Source organism: Tenrec ecaudatus, chromosome X (genome assembly GCF_050624435.1).
Source record: "Tenrec ecaudatus isolate mTenEca1 chromosome X, mTenEca1.hap1, whole genome shotgun sequence".
In the NCBI taxonomy this organism is placed as follows: Eukaryota; Metazoa; Chordata; class Mammalia; order Afrosoricida; family Tenrecidae; genus Tenrec; species Tenrec ecaudatus.
In genome coordinates this window covers 22,203,380-22,228,014 of record NC_134548.1, presented here as the reverse complement: position 1 = coordinate 22,228,014, position 24,635 = coordinate 22,203,380, and the positions used below count along the sequence as shown (strand labels likewise).

Below are 24,635 nucleotides of genomic sequence, written 5' to 3'. Positions count from 1 at the left end.
TTTCAGCAGCCACCTAACAGCTTCAATTATTTTACTGCTGCCATAGGTTTATTGAGGGGGGGCGGGAGTGGGGGTTGTTTCTGAAAGGAAAATGATTGCATTTAGCACAGTTGGAATACCCAGAATAAATAAATCTGTACTAGTGACTACAGTTCTACTCTGTGTGGGGGGCCCTGTGGGTTGGAATCAACTTGAGGGAGGAGACGTTTGGGTTTCTGCATTGTTGAGTGACTATGTTACTAAGGGGAGGAGAAAAAAAATGGTACATGCACACATTGAAGAAATACATAACACTCTTGATGACATAGAAGTTCTAAATCAAAACAAAAATGAAACCCAGAGCCAACAAAGGAATGATTACAAAATCATGGAGATTGAGACTGAAGGCATTTCTGCCTATCTGACCTTGGGGGATTGCACCAAGAATGGACCTCTAGCTCCAATGGTTCTTTTCTTCTTCAGCATCGTTACAGGTGAGAGGGTAATTTGAGATTTCTAAAAGGAAGGTTAAGGCAGACAGTGACTGACATGCTTGGTTTATCCCAAGACAGAAAAAAAGGACATTTCTTTTCCCATTGAAGTCCAATGAGTAAAAAAACAATTTTTCCTTCCCCGCTCCCCCCACAGATCTATGTTCATGCACTGTGGTTACTATAGTAACAAAAATAGACTCACAAGAACAAATGGAATAGATACTGAACCCATCCTTCACCGATTTTGTTTTGCTTTTTTAAAAATCAACATACTTTGCACTTGTCTTTCCCAGAATGTTACATTTTCGAATATCGAGAGAAGTACGAGGTTGGTGTTAGTTGTGGTAGCGAGTGGCCACTGAGGGAGGATTATACACTTGGAAGTGAGAGTTCTGCCCGTCTATCTATGCAATAGTCACAGCAGAGCACAGGGCAACAAAAGTCACTCTGTTTGAGTTCTACCAGGGCAGCTCATTGTCTTTGCCCTCCCTGGCCCTCAGAAATCAAGACAAGGTTCTCAAGCCTAAACGTGCTGAATGACAGGCTTCAATCTATTTCAGGAAGAAACACTACAGCAGTAGAGCACAAGCAGGGTGCATTCACCAAACTGACTCCTTCAAACACACACCCACGCAGCTCCATCTACAGAATCGAGCTTGTAACAGCTGGGAGCCAATCACCTAAAATGCTAAGAAGAAACCAACGGAAAGATTTCCCCATATATACGGTGGTAGCAATCTTGCATCCTTTTAAAACTTGAACAATAGTTTGTTTTTATAATTACTCAACTGCCTCTTCAGCCCATGCTCCCTGCATATTAAGTAACTCCACAGAGATCCACCTACCTCCGTGCTCAGATCCTGTAGAAGGTTACCTAGTAGATTATCCTTGGACAAGTCCACGTTTTTCTAGAAATTATAAAAGGAAGGTAAAACGAATAAGCACAACATGTACAATTGTCATCCAAACCACTGAATTGCGGAAAGAAGAATCAATCCAGTTGGTCCTTGCCTCTTCATTCCTCACACTGAAAGCTAATCTGCTCTTCACCCATTTTCACCCCCACTATTACGATTTCACTAGGGGGCTTCAAAAAGTTCACAGGATACACTACTTTTTAAAACATATTTAAACCACTGAATTGTATAGGATGTAAGTTATATCAAGAATATTGCTTAACAAATGTGTTGAAGAAAGCTGATGGTGGCCGGCTATCAAAATATATAGCGTCTGAGGTCTTAAAGGCTTGAAGGTAAACAGCAGCCATCTAGCTGAGAAGCAGCAAATCCCACATGGCAGAAGTATATCAGCCCGTTTGATCACAAGGTGTTGAAGGGATCGGGTATAAGGCCTCATCAGAACAAAAAAGCGTATCATTTTGAAAGGGGGGAGTTGTGCGGAGTGGAAACCCAAAGCCCATTTGTCGGCCAGTGGACATCCCCTCACAGAAGGGTCTCGGGGAGGAGACGAGCCAGTCAGGGTGTGAGGTAGCAACGATAAAACATACAATTTTCCTCTAGTTCCTAAATGCCTCCTCCTCCCCAACTATCATGATCCCAATTCTACCTTGCAAGTCTGGCTAGACCAGAGGATGTACACTGGTATAGATAGGAGCTGGAAACACAGGGAATCCAGGGCAGATGATCCCTTCAGGACAAGTGGTGTGAGTGGCAATACTGGGTGGGTAGGAGGGTGGGTTGTAAAGGGGGAACCAATTACAAGGATCAACATGTGACCTCGTACCTGGGGGAAGGACCACAGAAAAGTGAGTGAAGGGAGACGTTGGACAGGGCAAGATATGACAAAATAATAATTTATAAATTATCAAGGGTTCATGACAGAAAGGGGCAGTGGGGAGGGAGGGGAAAGCTTGAGGAGCTGATGCCAGGGGCTTAGGTGGAGAGCAAATGTTTTGAGAATGATGAATGTACAAATGTGCTTTACACAATTGATGTATGTATGGATTGTGATAAGAGTTGTATGAGCCCCTAATAAAAACGATTAAAAAAAAACACTGCTTAAGAAAGAATATACTTGGAAACTAGAAAAAAGTTCTTGGCAAAACTCCATTACCCTTTAATTCCATTTTCCACAAACTGTTTAAAGCCACCTTATGCAACTCCTAAATCTACAGTTCCCATTTGCTCTATTTTCATCATATCCCATACTCCCCATTAATTGCTGAAATTTAACAGTCAACTTTTCATTTTTTTCCAGCTCTGTATTTCCCACAACAGAACTAGCCAAATTCACCCAAAATTCTGCAACCAAGTTAATGACTGAGGTTGCAAACAATTCCTCATCCAAATACGAATTGAGCACCTATTATCTGCATAACAAAATATTAAGTCCACTTCACAACATTAAGGACAAAATAGAAGAAAGCCATAAAGCTCACATCTGCAGTTTTCTTTCCAGCACTAGCAATGAACATTGATTTGATATCATTTGGTCTTGTCACTGAAACCTTCTTTACATTCTTCTTCTCTTTGGTGGATCCTTTATTATCTTTTCCTGTTCAAATAGAAATTGTTTAGAAACATTCCATCATCAAAAATTCAAATGGAAAATGCTGCGAGAGACATATTTACAACAATGTCAACAACAACAACAAAGCAGCAGCTGTGCTGAGGCTGCCTCTATACCACTCAAACCCTCAAGGGTTTGGGTTTCTTGGTTTGAAGGTTTAGGGTCATGACTTCTGAGATGTCCCAGTTCATTGGCCTAATAACACATTGAATGCTTCAGTTCGATCTCCGCCTGGTTCACTGTGTAGTGCCCGGAGTCTTACAAGCTTGCAAAGTGGCCATTCAAGACACAATAATTTGTCTTTATCCACCTGGAGCAACAGAGGAAGGAGAGTCTAAAGCAGGAGGAAGAGATGGCATGTGTGGCTAACTGCATCCACGAAAGCAGAACTGGATGGTGCCTGCTACTATTACCCAACAGTTTGACCAAAGATCTCATAGAGGAATCCTGATCAGAAGGGGAGAAATGCCCAGAATTTTCAAATGCTCATGGACTCAAGACTAGAAAATCTTAACTAAGATTCGAAATTCATTTACACTAGAAGAAAAATTTGACGAATTCAGCTATACTATAAAAAAAGTTTAGAGATAACCGAGAAGAAAATATTTGTAATATATGCCACAGATAAAAGACCAATTTCCCATAGATGTATGTATGTATGTATACACAGGAAAAAGGGCCAAAAACTAAAAAGGAAAATGGGTAATAAACACGAACAGACCATTCAAGCAGCTTTTGGTTTCATAAAAAGACATTCAAGTCCATTGTGTAAAATAAATGTCACTGCAACCACATCAAAATGCCATTTGTTACACATCAGAGCAGCAGAAAATCAAATGCCTAAGACCATATTCTATTAGTGAAGCTGTAAGGAATGACATACTCAAACTCAAACACTGTTCACAAGTGTAAGATAAGACAACCTCTGTGGAGAAGAACATGATAATATCCAATAAAACTTCATGTATATTTACTCTCTGAGTCAGCAATCTTACTTCTAGGAATTTTCCCTGGGAAAGATACCATAAACAGAAAGCTATTCAATGCAGTATTGTTTGTGATAGCAATGTCCATTCAAAGGAAACTGGTTGAATACACTACGCTAGATTCATATAATGGTCTATTATGCAGCTATTTTTTAAAAGTTAAGAATGATCTATAAACTGCAATGGAGTGATTTCTAGGATATCTTGCTCAATATGAACAAAGCCAAGTGAAATCGTAAGAAAAATACCTTTGGTGTAAGCGTGTAGTACTAGAGAGGCACACTAAAACAGTGGGGACTTCTAAGTGAATGGTGGCAAAGCACAGAACAACAATGTGTAAGACTAGCTGTCTTTCAGAATGTCTGTCAAGGCCTCATACCCACTGATGACTCGGTTGGGAAGCGATGAGATGGTTATGGAAAGACAGAGGTGGCTCATTTACTAAAAAACTACTTTCTTCCTGCCGGTTACCGGGCTCAGTACTGAGATGACTAGACCAATCCTTTCCTGGAGAAGTTCATTATCCATCCAGTCCAACCTCATTATTTGCCACTGAGAAAATGAATACTCAGATAGATGATGGGATTGTTCACGATAATAGACAATTAAGAAGATGTCCAAGAACTCTAACAAAAGTCTCCTCAGCTCAAGGAGATAGAAGAAGCACGTGGGCTCATTCTCTTCTTCATGGACTATAAACTAGGAATAGACAATGAGCTACACAGCTACCACATGATATCAGTGATGACAATTTCCTCCTTATACAAGATGATAGAAATAAGGAAGGGCCACAAAACATGAATGGATGAAGGACATCCCACAAAAAGTGGAACCTCTATTTTTTTTGGGGGGGTAAAAGGAAGCACAAGAAGACTAGAGCAGAAGCTAATAAAAATAGCTACCCATAGGAGAGTCACTCATTTATTTATTACACTGTGGTGGCTTGCATGTTACTGTAATGCTGGAAGCTATTCTACTGGTATTTCCAATACGAGCAGGGTTACCCACACTAAGACAAACTGGGAAGAAGAACTCAGTTATCGGCTTCCACAAATACTGGCCAATGAAAAACTTACATGTCGCCATGGAACACAAAAATAATGCCAAAGGCGAGCCCCTGAGGTTAGAAGGCACTACAAATACAACTGAAGAAAAGTTAGGGGTCTCCTCAAAAGAGTCGACCCTAATGACTTGTGTATAAAGCCTTGGGGACCTTCGTTTGCTGATATGGCATGCCTCAAAATGAGCATAAACAGCTGCAAACATCCACCAATAATGAGTGTGTAGAATGAATGAAGTCGGAATCTAGGAAATGTGGAAAACAGTAAAAATGGAAGATCAGTATCCAAGGCATTAGGAAGCTGAAATGGACTAGAGCAGCCATTTCGCATCAAATGATAATGGCCAACTATGCTAGGAATGACAAATTAGAGTAATGGCATCCTATTCATTGTCAAAAAGAACATTTCAAGATTTATCTTGCAGTACAACACTGTCAATGACAGGATAATACCCATACGCCTACAAGGAAGATCAGTTAATAAGACTCTTACTCAAATTCATGCACCAACCAATGCCAAAGATAAAGAAAGAAACCCAAGATTTTTACCAATGTCTGCAGTCTGAAATTAACCAAACATACAATCAAGATGCACCAATAGTAAATGGTGATTGGAATGCCGAAGTTGCAAACGAAGAATTGGTAGCAAATCAATAACACAAAGAAAATGATCTCAAAATGGTTTCTAACACAACGCCGTCTACACATTCTTAGTAGGAGCAATGCTAAGAACAAGTAAAACTTTAAAAAACAATAAACTCTTGTGTCAGGCAGTTAGAAGCTTTGGTGGTGAAGCGGGTGACACATTGGGATGTTAATCATAAGGTTAGCAGTGCAAACCCACCAGCCAATTCATGGGAAAGATGAGGCTACTTGCTCCTGTAAAGATGTATACATAGCCTCAGAAACCCAAACAGGCCGTTCGTTCTACTGAAAGAGTCACTAAGGGTCAGAATTGTCTTAATGGCAGTGAGTTTGGTTGGGGGTTTTAGCTCAAGCAGGTCTTGGATCTATTACAACTGCAGCATCCATAGCTATCATAGGCATTCTGTCTACTGTAGGTCAGACATTCTTTCTCAGAATCCTGAAGAGATCGTAAGGGAAGAATAGTGGCCTCCGAACCTGGGATTTAAGATGCTCCAGTTAGCCTTTGGGACACTTTGGGATGTTAGGCCTGAATGATGTGGACAATAAGGACTCTGGCGTTTCTAGCAGTCAGCATCCTTGTCTCTCAGAATTCAGTCTTTTCAGTATGGAGTTGCCCATGAGAAGACTACGCAGTGATCTAGAATCCGCACTGTAGGGCTTTATATTCTACTTGGTCCACGTTGAACTAGTCAAATTGGAATGAGAACGGAATTCTAACCCAGAGACCCTGCAGGGAGTCATCATCCCAGATCCACCATTGTTACTGGGGCCACATATAGTTCTTGTCTTTTGAGGGTACCTTATTTATCCCTGAATAAAGTCAATGGAAATCAAAACCATAGCAACAGCATCCATGGCAGCCTGACCAAACAATCCAGACTGGAGTGGTGATGAAGAAACTAAGCCAGTGCTGCAAGACAGGATCATCTGGGAATTCTTTTCCTCCTTCAGGGAGCCTAGAAATCAGTGTACTGAGTTATACACTCAGCAGAAAGAGAGATTTTCCAAAGACTGTCTCTGAGGGCCATGGAAGGAATCACAGCACACAAGACTTCAAGGTGTTGGAAGGAAGATGCTGGCATCCTTCAGGGCATGGTTTGATAAGTGGCCCCATTTACCCTTCCTCCTTCTGCTTCCTTTATCTTCCATTCTTCTTGTACATTACAACAACGTAAGACTAAAAATTAAGTTTAAAAACCCATCTCAGTGACCCTACAGGACAGAGAAGAACTGTCCCCATCAGGTTACAAAGCTGTAAATTGGGTGGGTGGGCGGCGAATAAAGTCCAGCCCTCAGGCCATATAAGGCCTGCAAAATCATCAATACCAGGTAACATGACACATCTCCCCAAAGAAAAAGCATTTACAGCCATCACAGGAGACGTGAGTTAATGAAATGTTTGACCAGTATGGCCCACGAATGATGTTAGAAATACCCAAATAGTATTTGGCAGGGGAAAAGTTCCCCACCCCCGCTGTCAATCTTTACAGAAACTGACTGCCATATCTTTCTCCTGTGGAGCAGCTGGTGGGGCTACAAAGCTGGCCTTCTGGGTTAAGGGCTTATTTCCCTGCAAATGATGTGCGCGCCACTAAAGTGTGAACTCTGAAAAAACTCAAATAGAAAACAAGTCAGTCCCTCAACCCAGTGCTCCAAGATGTGAATGCAACATGCCGGTGTGGGGTAAGGAACCAGTGGAGAGATCTGAGGAGCCGGCCCCAATCCCAACAACATGGACACCTGCCCCTCCCCCCAGAAGAATTTATTTCAGAGGACATCACTGAAGCTGCAGCTCCAAGAGAGGGACATGTCTGATCAGAGCACACGGAAACAAATGAAGGGGGAGGAAGGGAGAGTGGAACACATCCTGGCCCATCAAACCTTGAGGACGATATTCCCGCTCAGAGCAGCCAATCCACAGAGAAGACCATATGGCTGGACCCACTATGAGCTAGGACATCCCTCATTGACTCATAGCTCTACAGGGGACAACACTGGAGACACAGTGTGGGAATTCCGCCAGATCTGATTCCATCACACCAAGGCAAAACACTAAGGGGATGCAACAGAACAGCAAGGGGAACAGAGCAACAGTCCCCAGAGAATACCAAAATTAGACTTTGGGGCCAGGGCTTGGCACCCCATTAGACTCGACCGGAAGATACTCCTAAAGGCCAACAAAGAGTCCTTGAACTAACTACAAGCTTTTCTTTCTTGTGTTTTGGTTTGTTTTTTGACATTGGTTTGTTGCTTTTGTTTTATTTTGTTGCTTGGTTATGCTGTCTTGTTTTTGTACGTTATTATCTCCACAGGCCTGTCTAAATAAGATAGGCTGGATGAACAATCTGGAGGAGAAAACAACGGGACCGACAGTTCCGGGGGGACATGTGAGAGGGGAGGTGGGGGGAAAGGTAGTGGTGTTAACAAACCCAGGGACAAGGGAACAACAAGTGATCTGAATCGGTGGTGAGGAGGGTGTAGGCAGCCTGGTTGGGTGTGATCAAGGGGAATGTAACCAAGAGGAATTACTGAAACCCAAATGAAGACTGAGCATGTTAAAGGGACAAGAGGAAAAGCAAAGGAAATAGAGGAAAGAGCTAGGAGGCAAAGGGCATTTATAGAGGTCTAAATAAAGGCATGTACATATGTAAACATATTTATATATGAGGATGGGGGAATTTTCCTAGGTGCATGTTTATAGGTTTAGTATTAAGGAAGCAGATGGACATTGTACCTCTATTCAAGTACTCCCTCAATGCAAGAATACTTTGTTCTATTAAACTGGCATTCTATGATGCTCACCTTCCCAACACTATCGCTGAAGACAAATGTGTGCATAAGCAAATGTAGTGAAGAAAGATGATGGTGTCCGGCTATCAAAATATATAGCATTTGGGGTCCTAAAAGCTTGAAGGTAAACAAGCGGCCATCTAGCTCAGAAGCAATAAAACCCAACTGGAAGACGCACATCAGCATGTGTGATCATGAGGTGTTGAAGGGATCAGTTATCAGGCATCAAATAACAAAAAATCATATCATTGTGTGCTCACCTCCCTGATATATATGATCACTGAAGACAAAGCAGGTGAATAAGCAAATATGGCGAAGAAAGCTGATGGTGTCCAGCTATACAAAGATATAGTGCCTGGGGTCTTAAAGGCTTTAAGGTAAACAAGCAGCCGTGTCTAGCTTAGAAGCAACAAAGCCCACATGGAAGAAGCACACCAGCCTGTGCGATCAGGTGTCGAAGGGATCAGGTATCAGGCATCATCACAACAAAAAATGTTATTTTGAATGATGGGTGGAGTGGAGACCCAAAGCCCATTTGTAGGCCACTGGATATCCCCTTACAGCAGGGTCTCAGGGAAGAGACCAGCAAGTCAGGGTGTGATGTAGCAATGATGAAACATACAACTTTCCTCTAGTTCCTAAATGCTTCCTCGCCCCCACTATCATAATCCCAATTCTACCTTACAAATCTGGCTAGACCAGAGGATGGACACTGGTACAGATAGGATCTGGAAACACAGGGAATCCAGGACAGATGACCCCTTCAGGACCAGTGCTGAGAGTGGGGATATCTGAAGGGTGGTATAGAAAGGGGGGATCTAGAGCGGATGATCCCTTCAGGACTACTGGAGCAAGTGGTAATACTGGGAGGGTTGAGCGAGGGTGGATTGGAAAGGGGGAACCAATTAGTAGGATATACATATAACCTCTTCTCTGTGGGACAGACAACAGAAACTTGGGTGAAGGGCGATGTTGGATCGTGCAAGATATGACAAAATAATAATTAATAAATTATCAAGGGTTCATGAGGGAGGAGGGAGCAGGGAAGGAGGGGAAAAATGAGGAGCTGATGCCAGGGGCTTAGGTGGAGAGCAAATGTTTTGAGAATGATCATGGCAATGAATGTACACATGTGCTTTACACAACTGATGTATGTATGGACTGTCACAAGAGTTGTATGAGCCCCTAATAAAATGATTTTTTAAAAGTCAGTCCCTAGGAGGCAGAGGGGTGTGTGTGTGTGTCTGAGAAAGAGCGAGAGAAAAGCAAAACCAGCACAGTAAAATGATATGTTATCTGTGTTCAGGAAGGATCAGAGCACAAAATATATTTCCTTTTATATGTATTCTGTTTAAACAACTATTTTGATGTGAATGGGAGTGGTCAAAATGGAGATGCAAAGCCCATCTGTAGACAATTGGACATTCCCTCACAGAAGAGTCACAAGGAAGGGATTAGCCAGCCAGGGTGCAACAAAGCACTGATGAAACACACAACATTCTTCTAGTTCTTTAATGCTTCCTCTCCCCTACTATCATGACCCCAGTTCTACCTGACAAATACGTCTAGACCAGAGCATGTAGACTGGTACGGATAAGAGTTCTTGACACACAGAATCCAGGACAGATAAACCCCTCAGGACCAATTATGAGAGTAGCGATACTAGGAAGGTAGGGGGAAGATGCGGGGAGAAAGGGGGAACCAATCACAATGATCAACGTACAACCTCACCACCCCAGGGGGACAAACAAGAGAAACATGGGAGAAGGGAGACAACAGATGATATAAAATATGAAAATAAAAATAATTTATAAATTATCAAGGATTCATGAGGGGAGGGAATAAATAAATGTATTCTGTTTAATATTATCACTGGTTTGCTTTTCTAGAGAGCCTAGCCTAACATACTAAAGTACAGATGGCCCAAACTCAACACCAAACCCACTGCCATCAAGTCAATTCGAACTAACAATGATCTTATGTAGGGCTTGCAGGACTGTAAATCTTTTGAAAAGTGCACAGCCTCATCTTTCTCCCTTGGAGCAGCTGGTGGGTTTGAACCACTGACCTTACAGGTTAGCAGTCCAATGCCTAACCCACAGCACTACCAGGGCTCTTTACTGAGTACCACTTAAGTGTATATTGAAGTTCAGGCTCACATAATTAATTCTACTAGTTTTACTGGTCTTTCATGGCTTTTTCAAATCATGTTTCCCCTCCATCATAGTATCACCTCCATAATCCATTTGTTTTCAATCGTGGTCTTCATCTCCATGTGCTATCTCCCTTTTGTAACTCATGCAAAAACACACCTCTAATATCTTTTTAAAATGTGATGGTTAAAGGAAGCTCAGTCTCAGTGTGGCAGCAGACATCTTGCTAATTTTTAGAGATAAAAGACAAAGATTTTCACACATTTTGCAGCACTTTTAACAAACACACCCATGAAAGTATACAGGTGTGAAATTGAAGTCAAGATGTGTACGGGGTTTTTTTGTTTGTTTTCATTTTGATGAGGTACTGTAGAAATCATGGATTTATACATGAAATGAAGCTATTGACCGAAAAATACATACACACGAAACTTTTATAAAGGATGTGGACAAATGGAATATATTTAAAAGAAAATATATTTTGTCATCTGATCCTCCCTGAACACAGATAACATATCTTTTTACTATGCTGGTAGATTTTTAAGTTAAGTTTTCTAATGGACAATAAATTTTCAATGGATATTTTTTTAAACTGGTTTGAGGTTTTTATAAAGAGAGGCCATTATTTCTTTGTGAGGCAATGAAAATACTCTAAAATTGTTTGTGATGATGGATGCACCACTAAGAAAACCTACTAAAAGCCACTGAAGTGTACACTTTATATGGGTGAATTGCATGGTATGTGAATTACATTTCAATAAAGCTGTTATAAAAAAAAACGGCCAGGAGTGGACCATAGAAGACTAATAAACTAAAACAACCAACCAATCACAGGTATGTGTCACTAACTTCCCTCCCAGCAACATTAGACCACAGATACATCCAGGTCCCATATAGTTGGGGGGTTTTGGTTTCTATTAAGGGAAACCTGCTCTCCTTTTTCTTCGTATTTCCCCCTAGTAGTTTCAAAGGCCCCAAACTCCCAGAGTGAAGGAGTGGCAGTGCCCCAGGCCCCACCAGTGCCTCTCCTGCCTCTTCCCAGTTTCATTCATGCCCCAACAGTTAGCCAGTTGTTTTACTCCCAGCACGGGGAAAAACCTGCCGCAGCTCCTTTACCCCTGCCCACTGCACTACTACCTAGTGCTGGCAGCTGGACTCCTGGATCCTGTACTTCTGGTGGATGCCCAAGACGGAAACAGCCACACTAATAGAAAACCACCCCAAACCTTGCCCCAAGCATCCACCACCCACTGAGCCCCAACTGCTCTCCATCTCAACCAGCACCCAGATTTGTTTCAGTCCCCACAGGCTTGGATTCTTGCATCCCATGGACACAGCTCTTATGTTCTGTCAAGAGGTGTGCGAGGCTTCCATTAGGCTTTTTTGTCTGTGGGCATTTTACTGTGGTTTGAGTGGAAGTACAGAGCAAAATTAGTTTCTTGTTCAACAACTGATCCACATTGTGTCTGCTGACGTTCGCCAGCTTTCCTGTTGCTTTCTGCCTTCGGAGCATTGCTTTTGAACAAGCTCTTTGAATAACCAAGATATGAAAGGTTTATGCTTCACTCGCTATTAAGAACAAATTCCCTATGTTTTACTTGTGGCAGGTCCCGCCTCGGGAATACCACACCCCCATCCCACCCCCGGCCTCAAAAAGAAAAATGTCCTTAAATAGAACCTACAATCAGAGTACCAAGTTACCTCAAATTTCAGACAATTCTTTAAGTCTCAAAAAGCCTTTTATCAAAAGAAATAGTAGTACCTCTCTGGCCGGCATCAAGGGCATCATCTTTAAGGTCATCGTCAAAAATCTCTCGGCCATCCTCCACATAGCCAATACCATCTGCAAGGACAAAGTGTAATATTGGGATCAAGTTTTCCATAAATGGCCAATAGGATTTCAGCCATGACCGAGAAACCTAAAACAAGCGCACACCCATCACTCAGCAGAACCGTATTCAAACCATTACCAGACCATAAAACCAGCATCCCCACAGCATGAGTTTTTCTGACTGAGAACTAAAGGAAGTATACTCTACCTAGCTACATGAACAAAGGGCATGATTTAAGCCACAGGATTCCAGTTCGCCACAAGAGGACCATTTGAGTAGTTCCACTCTCCCAGAAAAATAAAGAGTAAAAGAATCAAAGGGCCATTTACGCCAGCACCTCTCATCTACAAAAAACAACCTCTGGCCCAGTTTCCTCCCACATACCGTCATCCACGATCCAGTCATCATCCTGGCGTGCCTGAACCAGCTTTGAATATTGGTCTTCATCGACCTCTTCATACACACTCGTGAAGTCCTCAACCTACCATCACACAAGTTAGAGAAAAAGCTTCAAACAGAGTGAAACTGTTCAAACAATTCTGATGAAAAAAATTCTTTTTTAAGAAATCAAATTAAAACTGGAATGGCAGTCTGAAGGAGTAGCTGCAACCAAATCATGAGTTCTGACATTCAACACCACTACAGGGTTTTCCTTAAATAGACATCAATTAACTTAGTATTCCTTTTAGGTGGGTGTTAACATAAGATATTAAATGATTCCATTAGCATAATACACTTGTCACACCATCAATTACTCATCTACTTCATAAAAAACAAACTGAATTATAGCCAATTCTTCATTAGCTGCTATGGGGATTATTCGCTTATAATTTCTTGACTGGTTTCTTCGTATATTTGCCAAACTTGGAAGGCTTGCCACCTCCCCCTCCACAAGTGGATGCATACTCTGCAAATAGATGATCATTTTTAAAAATAGACGATCATTTTAATAATCGTTCAATCAACCAAAAGGAAAACCGTCCCCAACCAAAAATTAGCAAAACAAATATATTACCTATCTACTGGGGAACTAGAAATAGGCTTTGAGTGGCATCTGTTTGCGCGATTACTGATCACCCACCATCCGCAGGTTGCACACAGTGCTGAGCTGGTCTGAGGTGCAAATCCAGGGAGGACAGCGAGTGCTCCATTCACATGGGCTGCCTGACTGCCGAGGGGGCCACTCCACCATGAATGAGTGGTATAAATAGAGCATACCACCGAAGCCCAGGAGAACAGACCCATACAACCTCTGTAGCTGCCCATCGTGCAGGCTGCTGACTTCTCAGGGGAGCGTTTAGAGGGCTGGTTGGCAAGCTCTCAAAGATGCAGCTATCCCCCACTTTTCAAAAGTTTATGCCACTTCACTGTCAGGAATGATGTTAAAACCTGTTTTCACTAGGGCGAAAAATTGAGAGAATTTTTGCTTCTGCAAAAACGAAAAAAATAAAAAAAGCTCTGATTTTGCTGTGAGCTGCTGAAGCAGCAACAAGCCACCGACACCCCAGGCAGCAAGGGTGCTTTCCCAGCCCTCCCCCCCTGCCATGGACCACATTCAGCATCAAGCCACCATGGATTTAAACTGTGTCTGTGGACAGAACATGCTAGTGCTATTTTAGGTTTTCCGTGCTGCTTGCTCTGAAATGTGTACGTTATTTGGGGAGTCTAGGACACTCAAGGAGCTCTGGTGGCATAGTGGTTCTGAGTGTGGAAAGCTAAAAAATGTTTCCCAAATCAATCATTGGACAGTGCTTCTTTGCTTTACACCATTTCGACTCACACATGTTCCACAGGAACACTCAACTTTCAGCTAACAGGGAACCCTGTGCTTCATTTAAAATTCTACCTTTATTGCAGTAGTTCAGGGAAATGCGAACTCCAAATTTGACCAGGGGTGGGGGGAGACTAACCCCATCTGAAGAGCTAAGGCTTTCAGAAGCCCACTACCCGCCACCATTGAGTCCATTCCCACTCATGCCAAGCCAACATAGGGTTCCCGAGAGCACACCTGTACAGGAGCAGACAGCTTCATCCTTGTCCTGGGTAACTGCCCAACTAGCGGCCCTATGGCAAACCCATGGTGCCCCCAGCTTGTCCAGCCCAACATTTGGGCACAGACCTTTGAGTCTAATGGGCATAGCTGCTTGGGTCTCTGCCACACCTCCAAGGTTTGTAATAATTACAGGATTCGGTTTAGCTCTCAACTGCCTTTTTAAACTACTCTGCAGGGATCGCTGGCAAATATTGACTTGGCCTTTTCACAATTTGGTCACAGAGCTTGCTTGTTCCACCAAATTAAGTTTTGACAACCCAGATCCAAACTACTCTGGTTAATATTATTGAACTGATTAATTTTCTTCCCCCACTTTTTCTCTGGGATGGGGACCAGTGGGCAGGGGCTGGCAAGATTATTTTCATTGGTTGAAGTCTGTCAGGCCTATTTATTTGTCTCTTATTTCAGAAATTGCTCAGATACAATCCAAAAGACATCAGGAAATTATTTTTTAAAATAATTTTGAATAAAAGCAGCATTTTGACTCTCCCTGAAAAGGTTGCTACTGCCTAGCATGAACTTAGTCATACAACTAGCATCGCAGTGTTTCAAAGTACATGAGCAGCAATGGGTGGCCATCTGAACTGCTGCTCAGAACTCTTTTTTAAAAAGCCCATTAAAAAACCCTTAGGCTTTACTGTAATCCTTTTAGCAACCCATTGTAGTCCGGCTCAGGAGCCCTGGCAGTGTAATAGTTATGTGTTGGACTGCTAAGCACAGGCTCTCAGTAGCTCAAAACCACCAGGTGTTCTATGGTAAAAAGACTACACTTTTTACTCCCCTAAAGACTTATAGTCTCAAGAATCCCCAAGTACAGTTCTACCCTGTCCTATAGGGTCCCTATGGATCAGCGGCAACTCAATGGCAGTGAGTGTGGTCTGGCTCACTTCACAACTTGAGAATGTACCCCATTGTCAAAACATCATATTCTCCTTGCTGAACTGCCCAATACACTGCTCCAAAACTGCCGCAGAGGTCAGTGAACTCGAACTACAGATCTTGCAGTCAGCAGCACATCTCATAACGACTGAGTTACCAGGCTCTAGTACAGTACAGGCCATGGCTAAGAAAACATACTCTGCAACGAAGGTTCAAATAATACCGCCACCACTATGACTTCACTAAGCTTTCTGTGTCCCAAATAGCTCACCTGCAAAATGGGACTCAACACAGCATCCGAGATTTCATATAGTCAATGGAAAAAAGCCCTGGTGGGACTTCAGCTACTAACCGAAAGGTCAGTGGTTTGAACCCATGAGTAACCTTGAGGGGAAAATAACACAGCAGCCTGACAGGGCAGTTCTACTTTGTCCTCTAGGGTTGCTGTTGCTGAATTGATTTGACAGCAGTGAGTTTGAGTTTTTAGTTTTTTACCCGCTTGAAATATGTAAATATTTTTCAAGAGCACAGGACAGAAATGAAAGAAGACTGCCATGAATTACATGAAGCACACGTGTGCGAAAAATAGACAAAAGACTTCTTTACCTCATATTTATACTTTTCACCAGCCTTAGCTCTTCTCAGTCTTTCTAGAGCTTCTTGGCGTCCTTTTGTTGATTTCTTTTCTCGTCGGGATCGAGAAACTGCAAAACTCCCTGAATCTGACTCAGCTGGAAAGAAAGCCAAATTTACATGAGATGTTAAAAACAGCCATCTTTTTGCAAAAACAAAGGAATGTTTGTGGCCAATGGTAATACACACTTTTAATACTCTGCAAATGGATGCTTTTTCCGATGCAAATAATTCACAAAGCGTGCGGCCAAATCAACAGCTCCTGTGACTATGCAGACACACTCTCTAAGCTAGCTCCAGGTGAACAATGGAAGCAACCATCGCCTTGTCCTCACTCCAACAAAAGGAAAATTTCAAACCAACTGGTAGCTCATGAAAAAGCAAGCAAAGGGAACGCAGCCATTAACCCACAACCTTGCCAATAGAAATGACAAGCCACAAGTAATCTCAAGTATTCCACAGATAACCCAATTTGTGCTCTTTCATCACTATTTAAGAGGCTTAAGCAAAGTATGAGGTCCTGTGAGGGACACAAAGATCAAGGAGACACAGTCCCTGCACTCATAGAACTGAAGAGATTAGCAAGGGAGGTAAGTAGCACCTGCCTCTAGAACAAGACTTGGAATCCATACATGAGCAGAGGGACCAAGTACTGTACCTAGAATTTCACAGGAAGGGTGGATTAGAGATGGGGGAGAAATGAACTGAGGAGATTTATGATCCTCTACCACTGGTCTCAAGGCTTCACCACCCAGTTGGTTATGATAATATAGTGATAGCGGAAAATATCCAAGATTACAATGTGTTTTGACAAAGTGACTAAAATATACAAGGGCGTCATCACCCATTCATTCAACTAGTGACTGAGTCAAGTTTCCAGTCATTATTAACTGACCACCCCACACACATATGGAAGATTTCCTACACAGAGGAAGACTTTTGTAAATCAGCTGAGGAAATCCAACCAAGCACAATAGTGTCTCTCGCCAGCCATGAGTCTGGGCTCAACACGTCTGTCCTCGCAGTCTGTGAAATTGAGTATTCACATTGTACTTGAGGCCAAGTAATCTAGAAACAGGAGTAGTGCTAATAAGAGGCTCCAACCCCACTGGAAAGCTCAGAGCATTAACTTGTTTGACTAAGTGTTTGACGGAAATTGATATACGTAATTTAAAGAGCCAAATGCTGGTAATAAACTGCTGGAAACGAAGTGAAGCATAATTACAAATCTTCCTCTCCAAGCCCAACCCCTACCCCCCAAGCTATCTGGAAATGGAATCTTACTTTATAACACCTTAGTCTATTGTTTGACTTTCACATTTGACTTTTAAATCCGCTTCAGAAAGGCATTAACTAAAAATTCTGGGAATACAGGTACTTAATGATGACAGCCACAAAATCGTGGGTGTCACACACATTTTTTTTAACTATGAGCAGGTCTAGGTGAAAAAGCTTTCAGAGGCTGTGGAACACGACCACCAAGTAGGAAAAGCTGGCTTTAGTGTATTCCCTTGAAGAAGCCTTGAAGCTACCCTTCCAGGTTCCTTACCCCTCTGATCTAAATATTGGTCTGAATGGCTCAAAAAGGGAGGAAAAATTAAAGTGGATTTGTATACTTAAGTTACATATAAGGTCGTTTCAAACATGAGGGAAAAAAGAATCCTCTAATATGAAGGACCTTCGCAAAAATTGATGGAAAAATGGAAGATGATGGAATTTTTCCACGGAATTTTTTAAGCTTCCCCATATTATGATCCTGTCTTTAGGTCTTCAAATTGACATATTTCACAGACAACAATTCTGCACTGTACAGGGGTTTTAGGACAATGACCTAGAAAGTTGCCTGTCCTCAGTGGCTCAGTGTCAAGTAAAGCAAAGGATCTCAGACTCCAAGCATAATACGCATAGTACCCTCTGGGGAGATAATGTTAAGAAGATTAATTCCCAGTTAATTGTGCATGGAAAATCAGGGAAGGCTTCACAGGGGAGGTTTCTAATAGAGGCCTAGAAAGAGAAGTAGAATTTCACCATCAGAGAACAAGGTCAAAAAGTGGCATAGGCTGAGGAAAAGACACTATCCAAATTGACAATGGATGAAAATGTAAGATGTACTCAGAAACTGAAAGTCAGCATAGAATGTTAAATTCAAGATGAAAGTGAATGAGCCCTGATGGCATAGTGAGTTGCACACCGGGCTGGTAAGCACATGGTCAGCAGTTCGAAATCACAAGCCATTTTGTGGATGAGCCTTTCTACTCCCGCAAAAATGGCAATCTTGGAAACCCACACACCCTGTCCTGTGGGGTCGCTAGAAGTCAGAAGCAAACTCAAAGGCAGTGAATTTCAGTTTTGTTTTTTGAGTGTATCCCAGCACTGCCATTTGCTCGGTGGCAACAAACCCCACCCCCACCCCCACCCCCAGTTAACCTGAGCCTGTAGTGGACAGTTGTCTCATTTTTGTATGCTGTCCAGCATCTGAACTTCTTTGGGAAATTCCTGCTTTATAAGTCTTGGTAGAAGGCAGAGCCTACATCCCACTGCAAAAGCTGGCAAGGTATCAGGTCAGCTACTCTATCCCAAAAAACCCTTGCAGCTAACGTCCTACCAATTAGGAACATCTACTCAGACTTTACACAAGGAAGTGAAAGGAATGGGGGTGATTAAGGAAATTTCTAGAAGGACAGCTATAGGAGGATTGAATGCCTAGGGCAACAGTGGCAGCAAAGCGCCATGATACAAGCTACAGCCTCAAACAGTTGGCCATGTTGGTAATGACTTCCTCACTGGACCAGGTTTGTGGCATGATTTTAATCACTGTTCCTGGCAACACAGCTCCAGACTGGATCTCTAATCCTCTAAGTTTCTGAGACCAACACAGTAGCCTTCTAGCAAATTCCATTTCTAGTTCATCAGTTAGAATTAGTTCCTGTTGCTTACAACTAAGAACTGGAGCTAGTTCAAAGCATCAATGACCTCATCTGTGAAATGGGGACAATCACGATTGCATCATAAAATTCAAACCCCAAACCTCAAAATCAGGGCCATCAAGTCAATTTTAAATGATAGTCCCTACAGGGCAGAGTAGAACTGCCCCCTCTGGATTTCTAAGGCTGTTTTCATGAGAGCAGAAAGCTTCATCTTCCTCTCAGAGCCGCTGAGGAGTTCAAACTGCTGACCTTGCAGTTAGCAGCCCACTCCGCGGAGGGCTCCTTCTCCGTATTGAAAAGGAAAAAAGCTCTCATTGTAGAATCTATTCTGACTCATAGCAATCCTGCCCCGGTGAGTTTGAGAGACCGTAACTCTTTATGGGAGTAGAGAGCCTCGTCTTTCTCCCCCTCCTTCGTATAGTAAGGGTTCACTTAATGTGTGTATAGCTGCAGAGTAGTCACACAGTATGCAGTACTGTCACCTAGCTTCTAGAAAGGAAAATTAAACAAAGCCCTTTTCTCAGGGAAGCCTCACTCTAGCCCTCCAAACAATTAGATCAGTACCATTTCAACGCCATGGGGGCAGAAAACAGGTCCAGCATACCCACCATTGGTAATACCAGAACATCGGCTTCATAAACTCACTGTCATCGAGCCGATTCTGGCTATGGGTACATAATATATACAGGCTAAATAAACAGATGCATGAGCCATTTGTCTTCTTTTTAATCATTAAGCTCTCCCTAAGACCTTCTCATCTATGATAATAGCTATATGTAGGCCTTTGCAGGCAAAGATGAGGCCGGCTGCCTTCATAAAGATTGACAGTCTCAGAAATCCTCAGGAGCAGTTCTGCTCTGTCCTATTGGGTACCAAGTCCGTAGCAGTGGGCATGGGTTTTTTAATCCGCCTTTCGCCTCTGCCCTGCCTTTGTCAGAATTCCACACTTCCTGATATATGCGAAGAGGAGGGAAAAGAGATTTTCCTTCAATAGTCTCTGCTAACCATCTTTCAGTCGGCTCTAAAGGAACAGATTTCGGTCACAAGCCCAGCAACGACTTAATCAAGACCATGACTAAAGAGGGGGCTCAAGATTGCATGACATCGCCCAGAGAGTGATTTCCTTGATGCTCACAGAGGACGCACAGTTTTTAGGGTAAGAAAGGTGCTTAGTAGCAAATCACCCAGAGCTGCACAGCCTGTTCACACACCCACATCCCATTTGTAATCCAGGTTAGTCGCCTCTCCAAAGGAAATTGTCTTTAAGGGCAAAAAAAGATGGCAATGGCAAATTGAAAGCTCTGATTCACAACCAGGTGGATGCAAAGGAAGCTGATTAGGCAGCGAGTTCTCATTAATGGTGGCATATTTGAGTGACAGGCTAGGAAGCGCCTGAGCTAAGATAGGATGCCTCTGATTCCACGTTTGAAGTTCACAGAAGTTAAAGTCACACTGTAATCGAACACTGTTCAAAACGTCAGCCCAAGCTACCTGCGTTCGCGCGCCTGGTATTTGGAAATGAAAGACTGCCACAAACTGAGGGAGAAGCTGGGCATCCAAAATGACGCTACATCGATGCTTTCAAGAAAAGAAACTTGACCCGAAATGACTAGATTGCGAACATTAGTTCTATACAGCACACGAGGAACTTTCCACGGAGGAAGGGGAGAGAAAAATGCATAATTTAACGCATAAAGTAGAAACCCATTACCTAAGAAGACGAGACGCATTTTTTTTTTAATCTGGGGATAGCACTTAACGGTTTTCTTTCCTTAGTTACAAAGCACGAGTTCCCTAGAAATCCCTAAAAGGGGGGCGGCGCGTCAGTTTTACCCTAGTCCTCAAACGGACACTTGGCGGGGAGTGAGGACAGTGCCCCAGTCTGGATGACGAGCTGCCCGGTACGTGAGGTGAGTAAACTCGCCAAAAGAAATAAAAAAGGCGGGTACTATAATTTGCAGTAACAAAAGTGAGGCAGGTTCCCACACAAAAAGCACCGCCGGGACCAAAAGGGCCTACAAGGAATCTCCTTCTAAAGCCCGAAGAGACCCCACCCAAGGTGACGGTGGTTCGCGCCCTCACAGACCCACGCGCGGGACAAGCCGGGCGCGTGCTTCGTCTAGGAAAAAAAGGGGGGAACACTAAACCCCCCACCATCAGCAATCAAGCCAAGATCCCCGCACTCCCAATCGAACGTCCCGCGCGCGGGGCTGGCCCTCACCGCTCGGCCCCGGGTCGCAGTTGTCGCCTGGCACCATCGCCATGGTCCCCGAGTCGCTCGATTCCGCGCCAACCTGCCCGAAACGAGCGCGGGGGCCGAGTCAGGCGCCAGCCCGAAAGCCAATCAGAGACTCCGTAGGCTGCGGACTTCCGCCCGGAAGGCCACTTACGTGCCGCGCCGCGGCTCGCCCCGCCCCCGGCCTTCCCGCGGGCTCTGGTTTGGCGCCCCGTGATGACCCCTAAGGGAAAGCTAGAACTGAGGAGAGGCCTGAGGAGAGCAAAAAAATAGAAGCGGTCGGGCGCTGACAAGTAGCTTCCTGGAGACAGGCTGCGCAGGCGCGCGCATGCTGAAGGAAAAAGAATTGGGCGCGTAGGGGTGGGAGCTCTGTGGTTGGGAGAGCTGATTCTCCGGGAAAAGAGGCTCGGGCGGGCAGGGGGTGGGCGTGGCTGGACCGTTTCACCAGCAGCCTGGGAAAGCGACTGCCTCCTGCTGCGCGCTCCGAGTTTTGCTCGCTCGTTTGCTTCTCTGAGAGTTAACATGATCGCTACGTGATTTTTAGAAAAGTCACCACCTCAGAATCAACTCAGTGGCAGTAAGTTTGGGGATTTTTTTGTTTTGCTTTGTTTTGTTCAAAAAAAATCTATAAATCACTTTAACCAACTGACCAACAGTAACGACACACATAAAATCACTAATAAGGCGCCGGCGATCTTACTTCAGATGCCTTCTGGTGGTGGGATATACTCGAAAAATAATCACCTAGAGTGTCTTGCAACAACAACAAAAAGTTTAACTACAAGCTAACTATGAGGAAAAAGATCTATTTATAAAATGTGGGGGAATTTGTAAAATATTTGTCCAGGACTCTTGCAAATATCTACATTATGAAAGACAAAAAGTCATCCTCTAGGACAATTTCAAAATATTTGTCCAAACACAGGACTCTTGGAAAATGCGTGTATTAAGAAAAACAAAAAGGCATACTGAAGAAAAGTAAAGAGAGAAAACGACTCGAGGCTTGTTTGGGACCTGGGTGTGCAAAACAAAAAGCCATAAGGGATATTATCTGGTACCAATGGAGGATTTAAGATGACATTATGTCGATGTTAATTTCCTTTTAAATACTATTTTTAAAGCATTGTCTATGGTGTCTATAGGACAGAGTAGAACTACCCCATCAGGTTTCCAAAGCTGTAAATCTTTGTGGAAACAGACTTGTCTTATCTTTCTCCCATAAAGTTGCACTTGTACTTTTTGCTTCACCGCCAAGAATGTTAACCATCTTGCCTCTTTTAAATTTCTTTAGGGGTGTTAACAGTATTGTGACTACATGGGACTCTATAATGGCCTTGCTCAAAGGAATTCTTGAAGTATGTAAGGATGAATTGTCCTGTCAGAAATTTAGGTACTTTCAAATGAATTAGATAAGAAAATAGAGCAAATTGGTCAAAAAGTTAAGCATAGGTGAAAAGTGAATGAACAGGTGTTCAATTCACTATTTCAACTTTTCTCTTGCCTTGAAATATTTCAGAAGGGAAAAGGAAAAATCATACACAGGCTGTATATTTTCTTTCTTCAATAGAAATTCATTTTAACCCTCTCAAGAATGAACTCAATTCTTCATGGCTGTTAAAAATGAACAATTTCATTACTATTGGCCTTTTGTTGTTAAAAGTACCCAGTTTGAGACAATCTAAATTTTGCACGGTGCAATGCTTATACAGTGGTTCATGGGTGTCCCTTTTTAGAAAAGGAGTAAAATAAATCTCAAATAAAAAAAGAATGCGTATGAAAATAACTATTTAGAATGAGCCAAGCCATCAGAAAAAAACGACACATTCAGAAATGGAAAAATACCACAAATATCACAAAATCTGGGGTGGGAGAGATTACAATATTTTAGGGTCATTTTGTAACTTTTAATTTTGATAGCATTCCTAATTTTTCTATTGGAAAAATGGTACAAAGAGCTCCTATATACCCTAACCTGGATTTCTAAATGTTAATTTTCTGCCTCTGCTGCCTCATCGTTCTCTCTCTCTCTCTCCCAAGTCTCTTAAGAACATTGGCATTTGGAAGAATCCAGGCCAAATGTTTTATAGATTGTCATTCTTGGAAAAAACTCAAACCAAACTCTGTCACCAAATCAGTTCCAAGTCAGAGAGACTGTATAGTTCAAGCGACATCTTAAGATACATTTGATCATTTCCTCATAGTTGGATTCTTAGGTCTGGCACAATACTCATATGCATCTTATTCTCTCTCTTTTCAAGTAGATATCAGCCTAATATTGTTTTCTGGTAGTATTGCCTGCCCTCACTGCCATAGAGTCGATGCCAACTCGCGGTGATCCACTATGCCTGCTACTCATCTTTTGCCCACGTGTTTGTTGATTTCTTCCACCTGTGACAAGAATTTTATAAAATCATTTTCGCTAAAATGGTATATAAAGATAGTTCAATCTTCCTTGGGGTGAATTACTTGCTTATGAAGCAGGGTAAGCACGGGTTGACTTGTGCCTATTTACTCATCTGTAGCCAACAATTTCACATATTTTTAATCACATCTTTGAGTTCATAGAGGAGTCCTGCTAATAGAAAAAATTCAAACGCTAGCCTGGCTTAGAGATAAAGATGAGAGAAGGGTTTGGGTGTTTTTTTTATGTCCTCCCCTTTCTTGCCAAGTACTCCATCCCTGTCCAAAAACAAAACTCACTGCCATAGAGTGGATTCTGACTCTTAGTCATCCTGTAGTGCAGGGTAGAACTGCCCTTGAGGGTTTCTGAGACTAACTCTTCACAGGAATAAAAAGCCCTCTCTTTCTTCCTCAAAGCACCTGGGGAAGTGATGAGACTAAAATAATTTTACAATCAGTTCACTGCCCTAATGGCCATTTTAACCATAAAACGAGGTATACCAAAAGATAATTTATTATTTCAACAGTTAATACTTAAATAAACCCTCCAGATTCCTTAGCCCTCACACCTAAACAGTGGTCTGAGTGGCTTAAAGAAAAAAGGAGGAAAGTGAAACTGAAGTGAACTTGGAGGCTTGTGACAAACAAGTTCACTTCAAACAATAACACACACACACACAAAAGACTACATATGATCTATACTAAAGGGATATTTGCACGCCTGAAAATAAAAATACGTACTACTGATATACAGCAACCTTAAAAAATACTTAAATAAGAACAATAAAAGAAGTACACAAAACTACATTGTTATGAGTTTTAGAATATTAATGAAAAATATTAAATAATACCTAACAGAAAATAATAAAACTGTTAGTTAAGATATTTCCATATTGCAGCTTGATTGGCATCCTCACTTGCCAAATTCTCTTCACTTTGATCTGAGCGTCAATGACTGTGTGACTTATCCTTAACCTTCTTTTTACCTCAGGAGGAGGATCCCATTCCTTTAGAGGTAGCCCCATTAGGCAATCAT

The 24,635-nt window shown here is 42.5% G+C and overlaps 2 protein-coding genes across 3 annotated transcripts in view; one reads left to right on the top strand and one right to left on the bottom strand.

Moving 5' to 3' along the window:
- Nucleotides 1-21,319, bottom strand: part of POLA1 (DNA polymerase alpha 1, catalytic subunit) — a 326,365-nt gene extending 305,046 nt beyond the window's left edge. For both annotated transcript variants that reach the window (XM_075538739.1, XM_075538740.1), the window contains exons 1-7: nt 21,185-21,319; nt 16,010-16,134; nt 12,856-12,952; nt 12,402-12,482; nt 2,872-2,987; nt 1,319-1,381; nt 406-495 (exon numbers count right to left, since the gene is read on the bottom strand). In XM_075538739.1, the coding sequence (XP_075394854.1) occupies nt 406-495; nt 1,319-1,381; nt 2,872-2,987; nt 12,402-12,482; nt 12,856-12,952; nt 16,010-16,134; nt 21,185-21,227 (615 nt within the window). In that variant the 5' untranslated portion in view covers nt 21,228-21,319. The remainder of the gene's footprint in view (nt 1-405; nt 496-1,318; nt 1,382-2,871; nt 2,988-12,401; nt 12,483-12,855; nt 12,953-16,009; nt 16,135-21,184) is intronic.
- Nucleotides 21,320-21,637: 318 nt separating this feature from the next.
- Nucleotides 21,638-24,635, top strand: part of PCYT1B (phosphate cytidylyltransferase 1B, choline) — a 146,643-nt gene continuing 143,645 nt past the window's right edge. The window contains exon 1 of the mRNA XM_075538817.1: nt 21,638-21,776. The gene's annotated coding sequence lies outside the window, so the exon portion shown is untranslated. The remainder of the gene's footprint in view (nt 21,777-24,635) is intronic.